This window comes from Solanum tuberosum, unplaced genomic scaffold (assembly GCF_000226075.1).
Source record: "Solanum tuberosum cultivar DM 1-3 516 R44 unplaced genomic scaffold, SolTub_3.0 scf00062, whole genome shotgun sequence".
NCBI classification, from domain to species: domain Eukaryota; kingdom Viridiplantae; phylum Streptophyta; class Magnoliopsida; order Solanales; family Solanaceae; genus Solanum; species Solanum tuberosum.
In genome coordinates, this window is record NW_006238987.1 from 246,195 (window position 1) to 260,839 (window position 14,645).

The following is a 14,645-nucleotide window of genomic DNA, read 5'->3' on the forward strand; positions in this document are numbered from 1 at the left end:
TGTAGCTTTTTCATCTTACAAATATCAAATGAGAAAGCAACGAGAAGCAAATACCAGCAACTTATCCGCACCGGGTGTTTACACCAAACCAATGCAATTTCCATTATTACGTGATTTAATAAAGTAAAATGAACTATAAATTTAAACACATGACATGCTAAACACCTCGTGCGGTAAGTTTTACCCGCAATAAGTTGCACTGTTGCAGCAACAAAAAACAGAGAGAAGGAAACCATGCAGCAAGAGTTCTATGACCGACGTTGCTTATAATGTAATTACATGTAAATCTCTATTATAACTGTTAATCAATAATCTGATAAAAATGGCAAATTTTATTGGTGTCTGGAAAGTTGCGTCGACTCCACGATATACACACATGATCAATAGGCGGGCCTGCGGAGAGAGGAGAAAGGGAAAGGCTAACGGAAGAAAGTACACAAATTGGCATCCTCATAATGAGGATGTTCTCAACACAAGTCATGGAGCCAATCGTTCAATCCTCCACGCTGTTTTTCCATCAACTGTTTCCAGGATGTAACACAACCTGCAATAGCATAAACCAAATGTAGCCATAAATTATATGGAAAAAAAGAGCAACCTAAAGTTCTAAAGAGTAAGACACACTGAAGTTAATCTGGAAATCTCATCAAAGTGTAGTTCAAATATGGAGAAACATATGAGAGTATTTTTAAGAAACCATTTGTCTATATTGAGTTGATAAATATGGAAATCCGTTTCACAAGGAGCATTCAGTATAAAAACTACTAAAGTTCGTGGGTCCCAGATTACTAAATTCTCCCAACTCTATTCTATTTATTCATTCAAATTTTCTAAATTGATATATAGTGTTTTGCTCAACACTCCATATCTCTTTTCCACTACATTCTTGTACTTTTATGTCACATTCTCTTCTAAAATGTTGAGCTGCCTAGAAAATTGCATCCGTAATATCTCTCTTACAAATCAAAAAGGAAACACTTTATTACTTCTCTGAGTTGGATACATTCCTAGCATAATATGGAAGTCTTTGGACGAGACATCCTGTAGTCAATACCTGTCATGCAAGCGAGATTTCTGTCCTTGCCAAAATTCAAACATTTCAGGTTTAAGCCGGTAGCCTCCCCAGTATTTTGGTTTGGGAATCACGCTTCTGCAGATGAGACAAAATAGGTAGTCAAGTCCTTTCAAGGATATGGGAGTGAAATTTATGAGCATGAAGTGGGGGAAGAGAAATGACAAATTACTATAGTGGTTGCATTACAGGAGACAGATTTTTTTAATCAGCTTATAGGAGACAGAATTAGTTGGTTTTAATTATATATGAACATGAAAGTACTGCACTACATAATAGCACATACACCAAAATAGAAACTGAACAGCGTAAATGAGCTCATTAAGCACCATTTCTGAAGCTGTGCCCAAATTGAATCTGGGAGGGCTAAGTTTAAATTTGAAGTCCGACCTCAGCAAAAGGCAAGTCTGAGCTTTATTAGGCTGGGGTCCAAGTTGTTCGTAGATATATTGTTCTTTAGTTCTTTTCCTCTCCTTTCACAAACAATCTATTGATCTACCATTATCAAATTAAATGCCATTATAATTTACTTGATACATCGATTATTGATCTACGATTTTCAGACTAAATGTCGTTATAATCTTTAACAATTTACTGATATTAAATTAACACTTTTCAAGGCTGAGCTTTGGTTGAACCTACTGATGAAATCTAATTCGACTTGCTCAGCCGGGCAGGCATAGATAAAAGAATCAATTGACAGCTTACCGTATACACATGCATTTATACTTACCACTGCAAACAAAAAGATTCATCTGCAGTGGACAGCTCTACATGAGGCCTTCCCTACCCAAGACAATCTCAGCAAAAGGGGCATTCAGACCGTGAACAGATGTCTTATGTGTTGCAAGAGCTTGGAAACCAACAACCACCTTTATTATATTGTTAAGTTGCAACTGATTTGTGCAGTATGTTTCTCTCTATTTTTGGTCTCAGTTGGGTCATGCCGCAAAGCTTTAAAGAAGCTTATGAATGTTGGAGCTGCCGGGAAATTGGTAAAGCCATCAGAAGCACATGGATGATGATTCCAGCTCGCATTTGTTGGTGCTTATGGTTAGAAAGAAATAGTAGATGTTCTGATGGTTTATCAACCTTCAACCCTTAACCATTCTGTTAAAGTCTAGGTGTCTTATGTTATTGTGTAGCTGTGACATTATGTCCCCCCTGGCCCCTGTAGTCTCCCTGGGTCTTGTAATAGCCACTTATGTAAAGAGATTAATACAACCTTTTTGTAAGCTCAAATATACTACCTCTTTTGCATCTTTTGTATGCTTTCAATGAAACCTTTTTATTTCATCTAAAAAAAAAAAGGGGAAACCTTACATCCCAACTGGGAAGTTTAGAACAACATATTTGGGATTCAACTTTCAATTATTTCTTGATGCAGCATAAGGAAACTTTTAAACCTATAGAACCGTATGAGAACTCAACTTATGGATTTTAGTTTTTGTTACTCCCTCCGTCCGATAATACTTGTCATGTTTCCTTTTCGAGAGTCAAACTAGATTAACTTTGACCGGCGTTTTAACATATATTTTTCACCATATTGATATGAAAAGAATTATAATTTATAGTACTTTTCGTGTAGTTTTTGAATATTTAAATTATAATTTTAAAATATTGAATTAATCTAATCCAATTTAGCTCCGAAGATTAGTCAAATTGACTCTTGAGAAGTAAAACATGACAACTAATATGGGATGGAGGGAGTATTTCTCACTCCCACTTATGAATTCCCATTTTCTCTTAATGAATTTTTTATGGGGTATTAGTTGTACCTGATTTCCTATATAGGCAGTTCCACAAAAAATGTTCCTCAAGTTCTCTTTCAAAGGGATTGTGAATTGGGGGAGGAATTTTACTATATACTATCACATATTTCCTAAAGTATGGCAATGGATTACATAAAATAAAGTTGAGCACAAGTATGAGAACAGGAGAAACCATGTTTTGAATGGTGCAGATACAGAAACATCATAGCATTTGGCTTTGGCATTCCAAATCAGTTGATTAGTTAAAACTAGATACTAACCCATCAGAGTATTTTGCCTCCAACTGTTTGTATTCGTCAAGGAGGACATGCCTTCCCGGAATAACTGTGCTCTAGGAAAAGCAAGAGACAAATGTTTGCAAATTATATGAGCAAATAAAAGGCAGTTACAGACATACAAAGTTAAAGAAACAATTTCAAAAATTATACTAAGAAACTTGCATACCTGCTGGCTAACTATGGCACCAATCTGACTTCCCCGAGGACGACTGTGAAAATATTGCTCAGATTCCTCATCAGAAACTTTTTGCACCGGCCCTTCGATTCTTACCTAGAGACCACACTGTTGTTTTAAGATCCATTCAGAATAATTCAACGGCAGCAGGAGATACAACCATGACATATTGTTCAACAATTAATGTAGCTTGCACATGGATTTGAGTTTCTTTTAATAGGTAATTTTTATTCATAAAACACCACACAAAATGAGTGCTTTATATAAACACTACAAATTACAAAGTTTCTTCCCTTTTAATCTGGCAGGCAACTAAGTAGGTCTAGTAAAGTATAATATCATATACATATTCCATGCTCAACCTATATGCTGAGAGATGCAACAACTTGAATTTTAGTCTATGCTAGCAAATAGTAAACAGGGTATTGATAGCCTCCTCATACACTGCATAAGTCTTTCTCCTTGAAGAATGAGAATAAATACACTGACAGATTCTCTATTATAGATAGTTAAGTCAGACTATACCTGGCGGTTCAAATCATCCCAATAAAAGAGGAGTGCGGCATGAGGATTTTCAGCTATTTGTTGACCTTTTCTGCCTTCATAATTGGTGTACCTGCACAGGGGAGACTCTATATAAGAATGAAATAACAAACTAGTGTCTTCTGAATGGCATTAGGATGCACTAGCATAAAGATGAGCAGAACTAACCAGACAAAACCATCCTTGTCAACCCCTTTCAGCAATACGATCCTTGATGAACTTCAGTTAAAAAGTCATAAAATGATACAAGTTTATGGTTCAAGAAAGAGATATGAAAACATACCTAAGCACTTAACAAGAACCAATACATAAACAATTTGAGACGTTAATCAGAGATTCATATGAACCAATAATCTTGCAAAAAATCCTAATGATCTAGCTTTTTATTATGGTTACAAGATTTTCCTTAAACATCCTGCTAATTCTCATAGAAGGACTGTTGCCAGTTTCACAATTGAGCGTGAACCAAAACTGCTATATGAAAGTTCTCTAGATGATATAGCTCTCATCACAATTTCTTGGTGATTGATAATGTAAGAGAGGGGGAAAGAAAGAGGTAAAGTCTTAGAGTTGCATATTATTACAGCAGGTGGGTTAAAAAATAAAATGAACTAATTTTAGCAAAAGCAACGTGAGACACTCACGGCTTGCCATCTTTGCCAGTAGTTGACAAGGCCATGGCATTTGGTTCCTTCAAGCCTGCCGCCATTGCATCATCAAACCACTTTTGGAACTGCAAAAGTCAAGGTTGATGTAATTATAAAGCAACAGGAGAATTAGGTACACAAAATCACAGTGAAAATTCAAGAAACATGGATTAGAATTAGTGACACCTGGAATATGGCCAACTATCTCTTAATAAAATTTTAAAAAAATAAAGTCATCAGTCATCATCCACTCTGTTTTACATGATTACATCAACTCATACCTGATCAAAGGGGTCAGCGACGACCTCTTCCTCAAGCAACGCAGGAGAAATATAGTTCTCCCTCAGAGATGATATGTCAATTTTTGGGGGCTTGCCAATACGGACGCACATGGAAGTGCCAGGATATGCTGGTAATTGGAGATTAAATTTGTTCCTGATGGATGGTGGAACAAATCTGCCACCTAAAAAGTGGTGCGAGCCAGAAAACCTTTTGGCACACAATTTAGGGGCAGTTAGAGAAACCTAAGTTCGAGAAATTTTACTTGTTAGGTGGCTCAATAAAAGTCAAACAAGTAAGGCGTTGCAGATATTAAATACAAATAAAAACCAAACACATACCAGCATGTCAGGTTTAATACCTTCACCACTTAAATCCCCCTCTTCCACATGCCAACCAGATGGAATATCTATAGAGATGATGGCAGGTGATTTCTGATGTGTATCGCCATTAATCTTTAGTGCCACCAGTCTCTGAATTAAGTCATCAAAAGGTGGCCTTGGGCTACCTGGACAAGTTACCAGAAATCTTACAAAAGCTAAAGAAAGATTGAGGTGCACACACTTCAGTACCAGAACTTTTTTTTTAATCTTTCATAAAAAAACACCTTCGCAAAGTTACTTTGTTGTTACCACTTTCAAATTTTCCTGCTTCTTCCTTATATCTAGTGCTTCTCTTCTCGATGGTTCTATCTAAAATCCAATGATAATCAGGCCTAAAGAAGAAGCTCGGTTTCTCTTAATTTTTATCTATTTTTGGTTTCATGCTATCCACCTGAGGGATATAGAAGGATATTTTATAAGAAAAATTATCTTTCCTGCTAATTATAACCTCCTTTCTGATCTATTTTGGGTATCAAACAATTCTATACACATCTAGACCTTAAAAGTTAAAACAAACTAAAATATAGTGGATTTTTCTTCCAGGAAACCACGACAAAATTTGACCAAAGAACCATCCTTATCCTGCCTCAACAATCTGCCCCCTTCAATTTTATCTATTTTTCCTCCAAACTAAGAAATGTTATTTTTGTAACTTTTTCCCTTTCCTGTTAATCATGGACAAAAACCCCTCCTTTCTAATCTATTTTGGGTATCAAACCATCCTATACACTTCCAGGCCTTGAAACAAAACTTAAGTATTTGACAATCTTTCCACCAGGAAACAAAATTTGACCAAATTATCCTTCCTCAACATTCCACTCCCAACACAAGAAAATGTCCTATAGCTTTTTATGTTTGAGAGTGTACATCTTCTATTTTTCTGTTCAGATATCCCCTTTCTTTGCAATCAGCTGTGTTGTCATCTCATCCGGAAAGACAGATTTTAGTCTTTTATGGATCAAAAGAAAGGATTATTACATTGCTAATGACATAAGAAGTTCACCAGTTTCTTTTCCATGCTAAAAGGAATAAAAGGTAAATGAAGAGTTACTTATCAATAAACAAAGTAAATGTCATGAACAATAGAAATAGAAAGAAAGATAAATGAAAGGTTCCAACCAAAAGATTCTAAAATTTCAGTAGTTGTTACATGTTGAAGCTCAACGACAAAAAGATCTAAAGAAAAATTATACCATGGAACGAGAATCCAAATATTGCATCCACTAGAATGTCAAAGCTGTCAGACAAGTCCTTTGGCAAATCTTCCAATGACAAGAAAGGAACTGACATCGACTCGAGCTAGAAAAAATGTTTATTTATCAGAAAGTTGAATAAATGGAACTTTTAATGGAACAATGGACTATAAATTTGTCATTCGTAAAGTTTAAACAAAAATTGATACCTGAGTTACCAAGCCATCATAAAGAGGCTTAGCAGTACGCTTAGGGTAACATATGAATGGTTTATAGCCAAAGTGATATAGATGACGAGCAGCTACAAGACCATCACCGCCATTATTGCCAGGACCGCAAATAGTAAGAACACGACTGTACTCACTTGGTCTGTAGACCTGTCATAAGAAAAAAATCACTAGTGTACAGCCTCAACGAACTACCCACAAAGGATCAAGATGGAAAAAAAAGAAGCAATAGCCTGATGGTATTGTCTATGAACCTACATCCACTCAAAAATTGCTAAAATGACAGAAATGGAGACAAAAAAATTGTTGTCCAACATGCAGGGGGGAAACAAAATTTTGGAAATTCAAAAATATGACACGCAAATCAGGGTAGATGCTATACAATTGTATTGTTACCTTGCGTCAAAATTTAACATAACCAAATTACTCAATCCAATACAACTGAAACAAACTGAAATTCTAAAAGTCAGAATGCATCTTCAACCATGTCAAATTGTCAAGGAGGTGATGACATAAAGTACAAAGAGATCTTTTTAAAGCAATTCCTCTACTCACCTCAGCAATTGCAGCAGCAACACTCAAGCCAGCCAGTTCCTGCAATCAAACCCACAAAATCACCCAGCATACTAGAAACTATCCCCTAATGAAAGTCAAAACTCAAAAGATATCACAATTATCGGTATAATTAAGACGCTAACCATAAGTTGATCAACACTGAAACCAAGAGGACCCATAAGTATTTCATCAATTTCAGCAGCTTCTTTCTGGTTTAGGTACGAAATGGCCTCTGGGTTTTGCTGGATGCTATCCATTTTCGTTGCCATTCCTCTCACCGAACCCAAAAATCCAATCTTGGGTCTTAAACCCAACAACCTCTTTCATTCCCAAGATTTAGCAAATAAGTAATTCAATAGCTGACAGTTCTACACGTAGCGAAATCAAGATCACACAAGGAAAGAAAGAGAATTTACCGGAAGAAGAAGATGATGTGGAGCGATGAGAGAGTGAGTTGGCTTGAAATTACAGACGGAAATAGCAGCTGAAGAAGGAAGTGATGTTTGGGAGAGAAGACATGACATTCTTTTGGCTTTGCGCAACAAAGGAAGCATTTTATACACAATTAACAATACAGTATTGTGGCATTGTGACCTCTTCGATTAGCCACCTTTTCCTGGCTTAATACACATGAAACCTCTAGATAAACTTTATTGAAGAGAAGAATTAAAGGATGGACTTTATTTTAATAAAAAATTAGGAAAATAAATTTATAATCAATTATTTTTATTTCTTTCCGCGGAAAGGAATTATATTTGAGTTATTTTGATAATCATATAGGTATATGTAAGTTTTTTTTACGAAAAATATATCAATTTTTAATCACAAAGTTGGAGACTATATCAAACATTTTTCGTTATTTATATGGTGAATTGAAAACTTTTTCCCACATTCAACACTTCAATGGCTGTTATTGGAAATGGATATATTTGGACCTATATATAACATGAGGGCTTTTTTATTCGGATAATATAACAGGGAAAAAAATTAAATACAAAGGAACAAGTTTGGCATTTTTTCTTACTAAAATAACAAGGGGAAATTTATGCAAATTGACAATTTACATGGATTTCCTCTCCCTCTTTATTTTTTACAGCATATCGAGTGAAATTTCTTGGGATTTAGAGAGGTTAGAGTATACAACAGACCTTAGAATCAGGTTAAGAAATATCTGAAAATATTCTAGTGTGAAATCTTCACCACAAAACGTCCTAACATTCCTTTTTAAGAAACTAAATGAATTTGAATTTATTTTTAAAAAAAAATAGATTATTAGGGAGAGAGACCAACAATAAAATTAAGAAAAGAAGGGTTTATTGCAGTTCTTACTATTGAAAATTACAAATAAACAGTAAACTAGCAAAATTGTTCCGTATTCAAATGTACAAACAATACATACATAGAATTAAAATGGTAATACAAGCCTAGGGGGATGAAGATGGCTTAGTAGCATTAGCAAAAGGGGGCACTGCCAAATTCATCTCTCTGTGTTTAAAGTAAGATCTCTTCTTGGACACTCACATTAAGAGTCTTGTTTGGCAGAACAATGCTGTTGATTACCACTACTTCATCCTCGACCAACACAGATTCACCTGGTTTCAATATATTGATTTAGATAATCCACCACAAAAGTTTAATGTTGATAATTTTGTAAAGGTACGAGCTGTAACAGAAAGGAATATGAGAATAACAAATACATTACCAAGAATTGTGATCCCGAGCTTTGTGTTGTAGTCTCCTACACCCTGAAATCAGTTTGATAGAGTTTAGATACCTGATGTGAAGACTAGGACTAGAGAAAGCAAATGAAATAATGGAGGAATGGTATTCAGCTAGCATGGAATATAAAGTCCAAGAGAAAGGACTAGTACAGCATATCTTATGAATTCTCATTGAAGATCTTCACATAATACATGGATTACACTCTTGGAGTTAAATTAATATCATGCGTAATGAATAATTTTGATGTGAAAAAGCACTTTCTTCAGATTATTTTACTCTACAGTTCTGATGAAAGAGGAGTAGTATGACAGCTCTTCCTACTTCCTAAATTCCAAAGGAGAAACCAGCTGGCACTACATATTGACAGGACAGACAAACTGACAAATTAAGAATGACCTCTCGGGGAATATTTTTGGGGAGTCGAGACCAAAGCATCTTTTTTCAGCAATATATTTGATACATTAAACAAGAATTTAGCCATCTCCATTACTTACCTGGACTCTTGACCATCTGCCAATTGAAGACTTCCAGCCAACAATTGCATGAATAACAACCGCATTTTCCTGGAAAATGACATGTTAAATTCCAGCATATGTCATTGAAGTATCTCATGAGCTGTAATATAGTGAAGTGGTACCTTGATTTCAACATCATCAAGGATAATACAACTGATGAGCCTGGCACCAGCTCCAATACGAGCATTAGCAGAAATTGAAACATTTGGACCAATCTGTTCAACATTGTAACAGACACATCAATAGGTGAAGGAAGGAGGTCTAAGTGAGCACATAATCAGGGCAACTGCAGTCAGAAGTGTTTGTGGCAATTAATTATGTAAGGAGAAACAATATAAAAAAAACTTTTTGAGGCATGGAATGGAAGCAAGAACCATCAAGAGCTAGCTCTTCAGATTCATAAACGCTAATCAGAAATCAAATTTGATCTCTTTACTTTTAACTAAAATAAATTTACAAAGGTGCAGCTTTGACAAAATAGAAAACACTGCAATAACTGACATAATCTGTACCAGGAATCATATTCAATTATTCATTACAAAAGAGATGACCTAGAGCTACAGTGTTGCAAACATGTACTAGTCAATACAGATTTGGCTGGTGAGCCAAGATTTGCCTCTAGCTGTTTTTCATATCACAGAAGTTATTGCAGTAAAATAAATAACCATTAATCCCAAATAACCAACCATGAAATTTATAACATAATATAATAATCATAACAAGTTATTTGTAGGTGTATCGAAATATTCCTACCTTGGCAGTTGGATGAACTTTAGCAGATGGATGGATATAAACATCACCGCTGATGGTTGCAGTCTTTGAGCCATCCCCACTTGCCAAAAGATGTGGTGATGTGGAACTATATTGAGCCAGGTAGAGACCGGAGCATTTCAAAGACATCCTGCAAAAGAAATAAACCCACCCATCACCTCAAATTTTGACATTTGAAATGGAAATGGGATGATGAGCACTTCATATGATTCGCTTACCCTGGTGTTTTAATTTGTTCCCAGAAATCCATGGTTTCATAGGTATATAGCTGCTTCTTCCCTGCAAGAGGGGTCAAAATATCTTGATCCAACCGTACAAAGTCTGTTGGAAGACTCCTGTCAAATAAGCTCATATCAGGAAAGGAAAAGAAGGCACCAGAAATTCTTTTTTCAGGTGCACCGGTACATTTAAACTCTTTTGTTGCCAATTCTAAGTATTATTCAGTAGAAAGATTAATTTTACTGCTCCTATTAAGAATCATAAACCTCATTAATTTATTCTACATAGGGCTGTGGCTCGGAGACCCATAATCCAGCTCTAGTAACTGCAGTCTGCAGCCCCCTAATTGACTACCTTTAGCTGAGAGTGTATCACCTATAGCAGGTGATTTATTCATATGATCCTTCTGCAGAAGAAGCTTCTTTCAAGAGGTTACTATAAGACCAGGTAACACAATTCAAGCTAGAGGTGCACAACCACACAGTTCAATTGTTCAAACATTTGTGGCATTGTCTTGTTCGAATTAACTGTGAGCAGACCTCAGGAAGATGCCAAAATTAAATGGCTTAAGCTTGGGATAAGTGTGGGCTTCAAAAATCTAAGACTGGTTTCAGTTTTGGTGGACTCCTCAATGACAGTGAAGACAACAAGACGTACACTTTGCACTTTGAATATCATTTACTGGTCAAACAGTGAGCAGTAACATCTTCCATTCCATTAAAGCTCAAAATAACAGGTGTTTGTGGGAACATATGATTGTGTAGTAACATCATCCTAATGAAATGAGTAACCTCAAAAAACAAACTAGAATCATTATCCTTCAGAAGATTTAGCAACCAAAAATCTGCTCTTTACTCCTCAACAACTTAAAGAAAGATAAGTATTCACTACTGCCCTAAGAAACTAAAGGTAAAAATTACGTCAGCACCTAGAACCTCTGTCCTGAAAAGTGATTATCAGCTGCTACAGTTAAAGCTTCACCCGATTTCACCATTCACCAAACAAAATGCTGAGATAAATTACTAATATAAATGTTAAATCTGGATTTGTGAAATGTGCAACGAGGAGAAAGAAGCAACCACGCTTGTAAGCAATTGAATAGAAGAATGAAAAATCAGACTAAGAACCTAGATACCATTTTGAGCTGCAACAGTGAAATCATAATAGAGGGCAATTGCAAATGAGATGACTATTCTCCGAAGGTAGCACCAAAATGTCTATTACGTAGTTTTATAGGGAAATTATACCTATTTACTGGCTGAAGAGCTTCAAAGCTGGATACACGCCTTAGATTAGCTGCAACAGAAGAGAAATACTTCATAAATCACCCCCATATAATACTATTGTTTGAGAATTGGGACCAATCACTGCATGGGTTTTAAGAAACTTGAAAACCACATTGGATTAGGAAGACGTAATATTGTCCCAAGTCAATCACAGCACTGTTCTATTTCAGCAATTGTGCTATGTCAGTGTTCAAATCAGCCCAATATGGTTCTAAGGTGAAAATGACACTAGAACAATGATATCAAAGGAAGAGATGGACCAAAAATCTCAGTTCTTTTAATATGAAAACACATAATCAAGGGAAACCCTAGTTATGATGCATAGACCAACCTCTGTCTTTCCTCTGAGTGGATACTCCTTGAATAGCATTAAAGATATCGGGCGTAAATACGTACACACCACAGTTGATGCGATCACTCACCTGCATTCCAGTCATATTTAGGCAAGAATCCAGGGGTATAAACCTACACATTTCTTAGTTAATGCAAGTAAAATCCAACAGCAAGTAAATGTTGGATCAGGACGTACAAAAGTTTCAGGTTTCTCTGTGTAATGCAACAGTTCATTGGTTTCGGGGTCAGCAACCAGTTCACCAAATTCACTGGCTGTCTCAGCAGACACCTGCATATGGAAACTTAAATAAGACTTTCAACATGAAGTAATCACATAATAGATGCTAATAAACTACAAAATAGCCAATAGCATGTGTCCTAGACAAACAGTTCGAGGGGACTTTCATCTACCTTGCTGACAAGAATGGTTCCCATTCCACCATATCTTCTATGAGCCTCTGCGATTTTGGAGCAAACAGAAGGTAAACCTTGGAAAGTCAAAACTCTAAACCACTGCAACGCTCTTTATTGCAGAGAAGTTGATCAAGAGAGTAGAAGAATGAAAGTTAAGAAGTGTGAGAGAAGTATAAAGAGGGAAAGAAAGAGCCAAATACCGAGCATCTCAGGCAAAGGAAAGCTGCAGCAAACGTCGCAGTTCAGCAAAAATATATGTGACTGCCAGGTGAGAAAAGTTAACCATGTTAAGGTGATAGCTAAGTATGATGAGGCAGCAGCCTCACTTATATTTTCAGATTTTTTAGACCATATTTGATCAATTCTTATGTTCCTAGTAACTAACTCTGTAGTTATTATTCCCAGCAATCTACACATGATCATCACAAGAATATTATAATCAAGAAGAGTGAAAATCCCAACCGGGCTGTCTTCCATAAGCAGATCCCTAAAGTTGTAAAGGCCTCCAGCTGAACCATGTGGTTTGTCCTCCTTCAGGTATCTATTAACAATAAATTCAATAGACACATCAATGAGCTCCAATATTAAGAAGTTCATAAAACTCACTGCATGGATAAGCAGGATAGTAATAAAACCTGACAGGAATTCTTAGTTCATTCGAGATTGAAGACACATATATAGCAAATTCACGCTCCTCATAGAAGCCAATGAGGTAGATCTGCGCTAGGTTCGGAATCTGAAAAGTACAGAAGTCATTAGTTTAATGCATAAAACCTTGAACTTTGAACACCCCATTCGTTAATGAATGCAAGAAAACCTAGAACATCAAATCTGTATAGCAATATTTAGCATTAGTACAAAGAAAGCATTACCTTTTTACAGGCAGAGATCGGATGATGAACCATTGGCTGTCCTGCTAATGGAAAAAGTGGCTTTGGGATATTCAATGACAATGGGCGGAAACGTGTACCTGTCAAGGAATCAAGAACACAGGGCACAAGATTTGAACTTTATTAAAATTGAATTGAAATTAATCAAGGGTTTCTTTTATACCCAAATTCCAAACAGTGATAAAGAACTTGGATGGAAGTTCTAAAACTTGAATAAAAAAATGCATACCTTTGGTTGGTCCACCGACCATGATCACAGCCACAACTCTCTCCTCAGAACTTCCCATTTCTATCAAAAGCAGAATTCAGATCTCAAAAAAAAAGATAAAACCTTCAGCCCAAATCAACAGCTCCAATTCTTTTAACTCTACAATGAACACAATTTGGGAAATAATCTCAAAAGGGGCAACTCGATAATTACAATACAGAAACCTAAAAGTGACAGTGCTGGCAGAAGATGAAGCAGAAAAGGAGGTGGACGAGAACGTTGGGGGAGATAGACAGAGAGGAGAAAGGGATATGAATACTGTAAATAAAAATTGAGATGGATACTAAAGATCCAGTGAGAAAGAAAGGACAGAACAAAGGGGGTGGATTTTTTTTATATTATACGAGACAAATAGGTAGCAAATTTCGACCTTTCTTTTGTTTTTAATTGGCTTTCATCACTTTCCAGTATAGAATTATTTGTATTTATTATGTTGTCATTATAAAGTTGTCTAATTTAAGGTATATGAATTATGATCTTTTATTTTTCGAACAGGGGAAGTTCATATGTTTGAGATAAATGGAACTTGGAAAGCATATTATAATATTCTTTTGAAAATATTTTTACTAAAGCAAGAAGATTTTTTTTCAAATTAGAAATTTCAACCACAAAGATTTTCTTGTGTTTGTAATGTTCCACATGAATTCTCCTTATTTTCTTTTTTCCTCTTCCACATTGCAAAAAAATAAATTCTATTGATAAAAAATCTTTTTTATGGAAAAAATTATATTTTCCCTTGCATACTCATAAAATTATTTTCATCCTTCGTTATTGTTTTTCGATATTTACTTTTCATACAACACATTTGTCATCATACTCTTTAAAGTGTTGTACCTAACTTGGTTGTCAAATTTCATTGGAAAAGCCAGATCAAGAAAGAAAGAGATGTAGCACCGTACTAGTAATCATCCGAAATAATGACGGGACAAAATAGTGAATTAAAAGATAGATAATGAATTGGAAAATGAAAAGCTAAAAGGGGAAAACAGTGACTAATATTTTATAATTTACAAGTTTAAATTACATATTATTCATCTTACGCAACATAGTAATCTATCATTGGTCATCATCACTTGTGATGGAAAAGCGTATATATTAAATAC

General features: G+C 35.6%; 2 protein-coding genes across 3 annotated transcripts; both read right to left on the bottom strand.

The window, feature by feature from the left end:
• Positions 1-155: 155 nt before the first annotated feature.
• LOC102580598 (pyridoxine/pyridoxamine 5'-phosphate oxidase 1, chloroplastic-like) lies at positions 156-7,747 on the bottom strand. Its single transcript, XM_006344945.2, has 14 exons — positions 7,541-7,747; positions 7,268-7,444; positions 7,125-7,163; positions 6,552-6,719; positions 6,343-6,448; positions 5,108-5,274; positions 4,769-5,011; positions 4,485-4,573; positions 4,009-4,059; positions 3,823-3,913; positions 3,289-3,393; positions 3,105-3,175; positions 1,055-1,150; positions 156-544 (listed from the first exon to the last, which is right to left on the bottom strand). Exons 1-14 carry the CDS (start codon positions 7,676-7,678, stop codon positions 478-480), a joined length of 1,608 nt encoding a protein of 535 aa, XP_006345007.1. The 5' UTR covers positions 7,679-7,747; the 3' UTR covers positions 156-477.
• A 669-nt stretch (positions 7,748-8,416) lies between these two features.
• LOC102580946 (mannose-1-phosphate guanyltransferase alpha) lies at positions 8,417-13,898 on the bottom strand. 2 transcript variants are annotated; one of them, XM_006344947.2, is made up of 16 exons: positions 13,707-13,898; positions 13,504-13,563; positions 13,257-13,354; positions 13,020-13,120; positions 12,847-12,925; positions 12,585-12,645; positions 12,382-12,428; positions 12,167-12,259; positions 11,969-12,059; positions 11,599-11,647; positions 10,351-10,467; positions 10,115-10,262; positions 9,484-9,576; positions 9,341-9,409; positions 8,827-8,869; positions 8,417-8,716 (listed from the first exon to the last, which is right to left on the bottom strand). In XM_006344947.2, exons 2-16 carry the CDS (start codon positions 13,559-13,561, stop codon positions 8,616-8,618), a joined length of 1,248 nt encoding a protein of 415 aa, XP_006345009.1. In that variant the 5' UTR covers positions 13,562-13,563; positions 13,707-13,898; the 3' UTR covers positions 8,417-8,615. The 2 variants fall into 2 exon arrangements, with proteins under 2 accessions (XP_006345009.1, XP_006345008.1); XM_006344946.2 differs by having other exon boundaries at positions 13,504-13,897.
• Positions 13,899-14,645: the final 747 nt, after the last annotated feature.

Excerpts from the sequence above, each read along its gene's own strand:
- LOC102580598 (XM_006344945.2), bottom strand. The coding sequence starts at position 7,678 with ATGCTTCCTTTGTTGCGCAAAGCCAAAAGAATGTCATGTCTTCTCTCC. Across the intron at positions 7,445-7,540 it reads CACATCATCTTCTTCTTCCG|AGGTTGTTGGGTTTAAGACC; the intron begins GTAAATTCTCTT and ends TGGGAATGAAAG. Across the intron at positions 4,060-4,484 it reads ACTGGCAAAGATGGCAAGCC|TTCATCAAGGATCGTATTGC; the intron begins GTGAGTGTCTCA and ends TTTTAACTGAAG.
- LOC102580946 (XM_006344947.2), bottom strand. The coding sequence starts at position 13,561 with ATGGGAAGTTCTGAGGAGAGAGTTGTGGCTGTGATCATGGTCGGTGGA. Across the intron at positions 12,646-12,846 it reads TGCTTATGGAAGACAGCCCG|TCACATATATTTTTGCTGAA; the intron begins GTTGGGATTTTC and ends CTCACCTGGCAG. Across the intron at positions 9,410-9,483 it reads TTGATGATGTTGAAATCAAG|GAAAATGCGGTTGTTATTCA; the intron begins GTACCACTTCAC and ends GTCATTTTCCAG.